This window comes from Mesitornis unicolor, unplaced genomic scaffold (genome assembly GCF_000695765.1).
Source record: "Mesitornis unicolor isolate BGI_N332 unplaced genomic scaffold, ASM69576v1 scaffold8198, whole genome shotgun sequence".
Classification (NCBI taxonomy): domain Eukaryota; kingdom Metazoa; phylum Chordata; class Aves; order Mesitornithiformes; family Mesitornithidae; genus Mesitornis; species Mesitornis unicolor.
In genome coordinates this window covers 51,345-61,051 of record NW_010203913.1, presented here as the reverse complement: position 1 = coordinate 61,051, position 9,707 = coordinate 51,345, and the positions used below count along the sequence as shown (strand labels likewise).

General features: G+C 36.9%; 1 protein-coding gene across 1 annotated transcript in view; it reads left to right on the top strand.

Annotated features, from left to right (window-relative positions):
• Positions 1 to 5,742, top strand: part of LNPEP (leucyl/cystinyl aminopeptidase) — a 35,107-nt gene extending 29,365 nt beyond the window's left edge. Inside the window, 6 exon segments of the mRNA XM_010190891.1 lie at positions 1 to 122; positions 1,515 to 1,699; positions 2,374 to 2,535; positions 3,139 to 3,279; positions 4,268 to 4,349; positions 5,332 to 5,742. The exon segment at positions 1 to 122 is cut by the window's left edge and continues 29 nt beyond it. Coding sequence (XP_010189193.1) covers positions 1 to 122; positions 1,515 to 1,699; positions 2,374 to 2,535; positions 3,139 to 3,279; positions 4,268 to 4,349; positions 5,332 to 5,463 — 824 coding nt within the window. The 3' untranslated portion in view covers positions 5,464 to 5,742.
• The last annotated feature ends 3,965 nt before the right edge of the window (positions 5,743 to 9,707 follow it).

The window sequence follows — 9,707 nt, the reverse complement described above, 5'->3', positions numbered from 1 at the left end:
TGATTGATTACCTTAACAAAGAGAGCAGCACTGCGCCACTCACTCAAGCTTTGTTTCAGCTGAGTCTTATGTACAGCCTTTTAGAGAAAAAGGGTGAACAGCAGCTGGCAACACGAGTCATGGTATGTCTTAGTTTAATGTAAATTATGATTTTAAAGAATTAGCTGTAATATTCTTTATAGTTACATTATCTCATTAAGTGTTGACTGTTGAACGTACTTGGTAATCTCACTAAGTTGGATGGACCTTCTAGACAGTTGACAGTATTACCTGCTTTTGTTAAGTAGTAATGGTCTCTTACTGAAATGCTAAATTTTTTTCATTGAATTCCTGCCCCCTCCACCCCACCCCTCTGCAGTGTTTTGTAGGGTGTGTAATGCAGTGGGAACAGAGTCCTGTCTGGGGATTTGCTGTAGTGGTTTTAAAGATCATTGTAGTACAGATATGTAATTAAACAGAGTCTGTGACATTTTTCAGATACAGAAAAGTTATTTCCAAAATTATTAAAGTCGCTGGAGATCATACATCTAATTGTTTTGTATAGCAGCAGTGGAAAAAAAAACAAGACTATTTTTTGTAAAAATAGGAACACATGAATGATTGCCACTGTCTCATTCCAGCTATGCAATAGGTTAACATGGTACAGTGCTACAGACATAGCAATGAAATCAACATTGTAACCTCAGTTCTTGCTGAGGAAATGTCTTTCATTTCTCTGTTTACCTTCTTATCATGAAGCCTCCTCTCTGTCTTCATCTAATGGTTTAAAATGATCCTTGCTGCTTTACATTGTAGAACATCAGCAAAGGGATTTGGTCTTGAAGGAAAATTACTAAATTATTAATAAAATATCAGAAGTTTTTTCTTTATACTAGGTTAGGGTAATTAGTGAGTGCTTAAGAAAACTTCTGAGACAAAAAAACCCACTACTATAATATTTTACAGATCTGTTGTGATAAATGGCTCAAGCTATAGTTTGCAGTGTCTATGAGATTATATTTAAGGTTGAGTGTTGAAACACTTGACCTCCAACACTACCACGAGATGTGGTAGCTAGTCAGGCACTTAGCTGAGGTTTTGGCGAGATGCAGAACTACAAATGTGAAGGGTGTTCAGCCTATAGATAAAGGTTAGTTTGTTTGTTTTTGCTAAACTAAGGTATATTAGCTGTCAGTTGGTAGAATTAAAAGCAGTTAAACATACAGGAGTTGTATTTAGTTGAGATAATAAGCTGACTACATAGAAGTCTGAACTGTAGCTCAAAGATTAGTCTTCAGCTTCCATGTGCAGTTTACAATGTAGATCTGGCCCATCTTTCACATCTATGTGGTGTCTGATATTTATTCATACAGGTAAGATATGGTATATGTAAATTGGAATAGGTATATGAAAAACTACTAAGTTTAACTTCCACAGTTCTAAAGCTTTTTTTCTTTTTATTAAAACTAATTTTGTATATAAAAAAACCTATTCGGAAGAATTATCTATTGCTAGTAATTTATCTTTTTTTTTAGCATAGAATAGAACACCTGTTTGGAGATAAAATTGATCAAGAGCGTTGGACAGATGACGGGACCCTGTCTGAACGAGAGCTCCGGTCAACACTGCTAGCTTTTGCCTGCACTCATGATCTGAGAAACTGTAGAGCTACTGCCACTGAGATGTTTGAGAAGTGGATGGAGTCAAATGGAACAATAAGGTACCCCAAAAACTGGGTTTCCACTTCTTTTATCTGCCTGTTTTCCTGTTAACTTGCAACCATTGTTGTAGGAAAATTAAACAACAAACAAAACCAAAACAAACCACAATACCAACATCACCTGAATACTGACAAAGCACTTCATTCTTTCTTTTGCTGTTCCTCATACAGGAGTAATTGTTGTTTTAAGATGAGACGGAGAACTGTGCTAGAATGTAAGACTGCAGTCTGATTAAGTACGGCTGCAAAACCAGCCACAAATTGCTTCCATCAGTATTTCCTAAGCTCAAGGAGGATTACTTAAGTAGTGGCAGCGTCAAAGCATACCTTTTTATCTTGCAGAATTCATTCTGCTCCGGACTCATGTCCATTTTGAACCATAGAAAATTTCTCAGATTTTTGTACAGTTTACTGTGCTTTTATGTGACTAGTATGTTTTGCTTTTTCCTTAAGGCTTAAAGTGTTAGTCTGATATGAATTCAGTCCGGAAAATTTACAGTTGCTACAGAATTAAATTGCTCAAAAAGGAGGCATCTCTTTCAAGCGAATGTTTTCATTTTGTGACTTTTCTTCATTCTCTTCTCAGATGAGCATTTTTGTGTGTCCTCTCTCCCTTTTATTTTGTTTGTTTGGGGTTTTTATTGTTGTTTTGTTGGTCTTGTTTTTCCCTGTAGTCTGCCTAGTGATGTTATGAAAGCCATATTTACAGCTGGAGCCAAATCTAGTGATGGTTGGGAATTCCTCCTAAAGATGTACTCCTCTTCAGTCTCTGAAGCAGAGAAAAGCAAAATGATTGAAGCCTTGGCCAGCACAGAAGATGTCAGAAAGCTGATATGGTATGAAGGAACCAAGAGGTGTATGCTGTGTAAATGAAAAGTGTTAAAATCTTACTTGAAATAATGTATTGTCTTTTTTGTTGTTGTTGAAAAAAAACCTGATTGCTAAAGAAAATCTATCCTTATGTTTTATACAGACTTCCATAAACATAAAGAACCTGATATTTTTAACTTAAAAAATAATTACATAACAGAGTAGCTCAAAGGGCCAGATTCTGAATATGCATAAAGATAAAACATTTGAACTTAGAGGTTTTACACTACTGGTAACACAAAATTGCAGATTTTGTGGTAAAGATAACAATATTGCAGATTGTTCTATGAAGTCTTAGAAGATTGGTATGTCTTTATAATCAAGATAATTAACAAGTTGGGGTTGGGGTTTTTTCTATTTTTATTTTATTTTTCTTTCTTTCTTCAGGTGAAATTTTCACCGTGCACTATGCTCCAACATCTCTGTGTAGACCAGATCTCAGTACTGCATGGAGGACACCAAGCTTGTCCTGCTAGGTCTCATTCTTATTAGAGCTTTCCTCTCTTAACTTTTCAATGTATATTAATAGATGTTTTTTCCTGTCTCTTTTCATATGCTTTGTCTTTTAGGTTAATGCAGCACAGCCTTGAAGGAGAAGTCATCAGGGCACAGGAGCTTTCACGTATCATAGCAACTGTTAGCCAGAGTTTGCCTGGATATTTGCTGGCCTGGGACTTTGTCAAAGAGAACTGGGAAAAGCTAACAAGAAAGTAAGGCTTTTGATGCTGCTGAAACTTCACACTCACAGTGGCGAAAGTACTTGTTTGTTTATTTTATGTGCAAGATAATAAATAGTTGGATTCACATAAGAAGAGTTATATTAAAATTTGAAAGCCTGCTTTAAAATCTGATTTTATGAAAATAACTTGAAACATAAACTTTGAAGCCTCATGAATAGTTCGTAGGACTATGGAGCCACCTAGAGCTTCATAGTAATTCTAAAAAATCTTCATTTGAGTTTCTGTTGAAAGGATGCTGTCTCTAAAATGATTGCTGCAGATAAAGGATATTTATGTGGATCAAATGCATTCAAAAGCAGACACAGGGAATTAATTCAGCATTTATTTTTTCTGTCTTTTTGCAGCAGTTTCAAAACCAAATAACCAGAAAAATCACACTTGCATTAGAAATACATGTTCTCCTTAACTGGCCTTGATGGGTACCCAGCAGGAGAGTTGGCCTGCAGGTCTTCAAAAAGCTGACAGTATGTGGGAAACTGCATTTCTAAATCGTAGTTTTGATTCAGAACAGTTTCACATTGCTAAAAAAGCTTCTCCTGGAAGAAAATTTCTGCCCTAGCAAGCCCTTAATAACCAATATAACAAAATTATGTTGCTTGAAATGAAATGTGGTTGCAAATTCAATTACTGTAGAGTTTTGAATTACATATTACAGATAGAGGTCTTGGTATTCAGTGTGTGGTTTACTCAGTACTATTTGAGCTGTGGTAGAAGTTTAAAAATTTTACATGTCTTTTACTCTGAAGTCAGATTTGTAGAGGGATTAGAGAACTAGAGGCTTGTACTTCTATGACCAAGTATCTCTTTTGAAAAATTAGGTATATAAACTTGAATTTAAGTGCCTTTAATGATTTTCAACTACTAAAATGAAAAAAAGAGTAGAAATAAGAATGTGTACATATACTGAACCTGCATCTTAAAGTGGCTCCTGGTTAAGATTAACATCTTTGTATTTCAGGTTTCACCTAGGCTCATATACTATCCAGAATATCGTTAGCTGGTCAACTTCTCAGTTTGCAACAAAGGCACATCTACTTGAGGTTGGTGGCTTAATCTACCAGGAAGAGATATTTTCTAATGCCAGTGCTGTTTTCTTAACTGAGTGATAAGGAAAACACATGTTATTTCTATCCTTGAGGCCCTTTTGAAAGGATATGCAGCTATTGCTTTCCCTGTTTCACACATGGGAAATATATACATACATGTGTTGAAGATTACATACTGAGTCTGGGGCAGAGTTGCTTATAGAGTTGAACCCGCTTATCTGTTCATCCTGTTCTGTTTTCCCATTCACTGGAACACACTGTCTCCCAAAATTGTGATTTGGCGTAGATAGAATTTTGGTCTAGATTTTGTAAACAAGCTGTGTTTTCTGCATCTGTAATGTGATGGAGCACCATAAAAACAGACTTATATTATTTTTGCTATCAGCAATCCCAAAGAGCTATTGTGGAATCCGAGTATCAGATAAGATCTGGTTCATAGCCATTAGAAATCTCTGTTGTCTCCCCTAGCAACATGGAAGTTAATGTGTCAAGAATGGCTTATGATTTAGTCTAATGTTTTAATTCAGCCAGTTTAGTAGATATAGCTGTTGATGGTTTGATCTATAGTATTTTAAGTGTTAGCATTGGCAAGTATGATGATGAGTGGCTATGGGAGTCATCCCAGAGCATTGAGGAGTGTTGCTTGCAACAATCAGTTCTTTGTTGCACAACGAGGCTCCTTTTCCAGAATTTTGAGTGTTTTCTGATTGCTCTGTGGTGAATACAAGTGAAAGCCTGATTATTGGTGAAATAATGTATTGAAACCAAATGGGTTATTGCTGCAGTTCCCATCAAGAATGTTTTTCTTGCATTTTGGGAACTACTTTGAGAGATTAAATTACTACTTAGATAAAATGATTCTTTGGGTATATGTTTCCTGCAACATATTTGCAGCCTTTGCTTCTAAACATATTTGTGTGGCCAGTGTTGATTTTAATTAAGATTTTCTTTTTCTTCCTTTTCACTTGTTGTACAGGTGAAGTCATTTTTTGAGTCAAAATCAGAGGAGACTTCTCAGCTGCGTTGTGTAAAAGAGGCAATTGACACAATTCAGCTCAATATCCAGTGGATGGAAAGGAACTTAGCAAAGCTACAAGAACTGCTGTAGTGTACATAGTGCTGTGGCATGTCAGCCATTTAGGAGTTCTCTGGGCAGTTGCTGTGTTTCTTTTGCAAAAGCCAGAGTGAAACAAGGCATCGCTGAAACATTGCTTGCACTATTAAGGAGTCTAGATAGCTCAGGGCACATTTCAGACAAATGTTTATTTTTCTTGAAACATTTATGAGTAAGATAAAAGTATTTATTCTGAAACTGTTTTCATCTATAGACCAAACATCTGCACAAATGATTAATTTATATTTGAAACATCCGCCCTTCCATTTGGAGTTGTTTTGTAGTTTCTTAGTAGTGGGTTAATATTGACAGTTAGGTTCACAAAGAAAGAAAGAGTTACCAGGAGCTGTAACTTCTTCACAGGCTACTCATTGAGCAATAGATTTTTTTTATGCAAAATTAGGTGGTTTCCCCATTTGATGATATAGAAGCTGATATGAAAAAAATTTTACTTCAGACACGTAAGTAGTAGTGAATCTTAAAATGTACACCAGTTTGAGATTAAATAAATAAGGTTCCAATTTGATTTAAGTTTAGATTTTCTTATTTTCACAATATTCTTTTAGGAATTACACTCACAAAAAAAAGAATAGTATCTCATGCAAATAGTATACTCTTTGATGTATCAAGTGGCTCGGTAGTAGTATGGAAAAGAAAGAACAGTTAGCAAAACCAAGTATTTTAGAAATGGGATTTCCAGAGTCACTGGAACTTTTACTCTGAATTTGTTAGTAATTTTTGAGAATCTCATCATTAATCATTGGACTGTAACTGATTTTGCTGTACTGATCTCTGAGCAGCTGCGCAAACCTACATTTTTAGAGACTGGTTCTTCTGACTACTGATTTGTGCCCTTTTGACTACTGATTTTTAATTTCACTACTTGTTGCAGAGAGTCTGCAATTAATAGATACGTCAGTCACATCATCTGGGGAAACATCTATTTTTTTTCCTTGCTGAGTAACCCATATATTACAGTGTAGTTTGTGAACTTTGCTCACTTTTTATAACACTAGCTTTAGGAAAGCTTCTCATTTAGTTTTTGATTATTTGCTCTTCTACAGTTGTAAACAACCTTAGAAGATGAATCTTCAAAGTCTCTTAAAGAAAAAGATCTATAACTCCAATGTGCTACATTAGAAAGGTGAAATACCTACTATGCAATGTGCAAAAGCAGTGAAGAAGTCAATTTTTGAGGTATAATACATACATACACAATACATGCAAGAGTAAACGTAACTTTTTATCTGGATATCTGTTCTATTCATTTCACTACTGAAGCACCTTTTGTGGATTCATGCAAGTGTATTCAGACTTCTTGTCTTATCATCGGCCTGTTATGCAACCAGTTATAAAAATACAGTGGAAGTATTAACAACTAAATGTTGTACTATCTTAATTAAACCACTTTCATTTCAGCTACTATAAATTCTGAAGAAAATAATATTTTGAATTAGAGATAAAGTAATGGACTTAAAAATTTTGTCATAGGGTAATTCATATTGAATGCTTTCATTTATGAAACTGCAGCACTGGCTGTTTATTTGGTTAGTAAAAATTGTAAGCTACTGTAAGCTTAAGCCATACCATAGTTTTCCAATCTTTTTAGAGTATCTGTCAAAAACTTGTTTGCCCAGAAGGCCCATAAATAAATATTTTTTACATGCACTGGAGAAAAAAATGGCAATATGATCATTGAAAAGAAATCAGATTTCCATATAAGTTATGGAATTAAAATTATAATTAAGTATGCTTTTGGAATTTTTGTACTGCCTTGTGTTACAGCTTCATTTTCTCCTTTATTTTAAACTTTTGGAATCTCTACAGAAATATTAGTTCCATGTTTGCATATTTGTGTGTCTCTATATATATTTGTCATCTCTTTTTCTTTCTAGCCACTTCATACTAAATGAGACATCAATAATAAACTTTCACTTTTCTGTCCCTCCTATCCCCTCACAAGTGTTTTACCTCATCCCTGACTGCAATATTGAGGCATATAATGTTTAAAATGGAAACTGTGGAAGAAGATCCCATCTTCCTCCAAATTTCTGCTGTGGAACTTAAAAAATTTACCGTTTTATTCAAATGCTTTCATGACAATCATGAGGAAATAGCAGCACTGAGTTTTAGGCAGCAAACTATACCAAGAAAATGTGTAAAGTCGAGGAGGTTGTGGAGGGATTATTTTATTGAGGCCAACAAAAATACTCCATACCATTAATGTCACACTCACTATAAATTGGGGGATTTGCTGGGGACAGCTTTCTTCCTCAATGAATGTCATCACTGAAAGGTTTTGCCAGTTGTTCCGTTCCCAAGGCCTCCTACTCCCCAACTTTCACTGGAGCTGTTGATTTGCAGTGTTTATTATCTTATCTAATATTCACTGCCAGGAATGCATGGTTTGCAACTTCTGTGTGAGCTGAGTAGAACTTCATGTGTATCATTATTGTTGTTTCTATTATTATTGTTGTTATTATTTTTTATTTCAATCATTAAGCTGTTTTTATCTCAAACCATGAGTGTTCTGACTTTCTCCTCCATTTGTCCAACCCCAGCCCCACTGGGGAGGGAGCGTGTAAGTGAGCAGCTACCAGCTGGGTTAAATTACAACAGCCACTTAATCCCCACCTACACCCTCACCCTCATCAGAACCCTGCTCCAGAGTGGACTACCACCACTGAGAGCTCCTGCATAGCCGTGGCCAGGACTGAAAGCTGTTGGTGTCCCCCACTTTACCTTGGCAGCCTTTTCAGAGCCCCACCAACACCTAAGGTTCCCACACAGATGTAGCCAGGTGGTGTGGTTTAACTCCAACTGGTAACTAAGCACACGGTTCCTCACTCATTCCTTTCCAATGGAGTGGGGGAGAACAGGAAGGGCAAAAGTGAGAAGGAAACTCATGGGTTGAGATAAAAACAGCTTAATAACTAAAAGGAAATAATAATTTTTAACATTGTAAGGAAAAGGAAAAAAAACCAAGACATAGAGAGAAGAATTAAAACCCAAGGAAGACAAGTGATGTGAATGAAGGACAATTGCTCACCCACCGCTGCCTGATACCCAGCCAATCTCTGAACAGTGGCCTTGGCCTGCCAACTTCCCCTCCCAGTTTTATTGCTCAGCATGACACCATATGGTGTGGAATATTGCTTTGGTCAGTTGGGGTCAGCTGTCCCAGTAGTGTCGCCTTTCAACTTCTTATACACCTCCGACCTGCTTACTGGCAGGGCAGTGTGAGGAATAGAAAAAGCCTTGACACTGTAAGCTCTACTCAACAGCAACTAAAAAATTGAAGCATTATCGAAACTATTTTTGGCACAAATCCAACACCTAGGCCCGTACAAAGTACTATGAAGAAATTTAACTGTATGCCAGGCAAATCCAGTATATTCTCCACCCCTTATTCCGTACCATTTTCATCATTTTCAGGTCCCACACTACTGCAATACATTCTCATTAACCACACCTTTCCCTGTAAAATGTTTGAAAAATGTCCATACATATCCATAAAATGTTCACTGAGTTCATTTGGTCTATGACTTTGGGCTTCATCTGCTGTGGTATTCACACAGGTCAGGAGAGGTGGTGCGTTACATGGTGTTACTGGGCTCCAAAACCAGCTCAGGACGCTTCACTGCTGCAGTCGCTCTGCTTCTTGTGAGGTTCATTCTTCATTGGTTCAGGTGGTTTCTGCTGTAGGACTTCCTATAACATGCAACTCAAATCATGGGTTACAACAATTTCAAGGTGTATCCAAGATTCTACCCCTGGTGCCTTTGGACTAGGACATAACGTTTAACATCGCAATGAGTTTCTCCTTGCACCTCTAGCCTGCCTAGCAGTGAGAAGTTCCTGCTACAATACCTTTGATATATGGCCTCCATGTTTGTCCAGCTCATTGTCACCAGGATGTTGGCATATGATGTCAGTGCACTTTGTATGACGATTTGCCATATGGGCTGTGTGCACCGCATTTCATTCAGCTCTTTGGATACCTGGTTATCATCCAGGTTGTTGTAGATCACCTCCACCATGGCTAATTCCCTCAGATACTGGATACCTGCCTCAGTGGTGATCCAATTGCTTTGGGAATTTGCAAGATCTTCCTTCAAGGACTACCTGTCCTTCACACTCAACAAGAGTCACCACCAAGAGGACTCCTGCCCCTTTTCCAATACCTTTGTCAATGGCTTTATCCCTAGCAAGGGATCTCAGCTGCTGAGCTTCCTTAC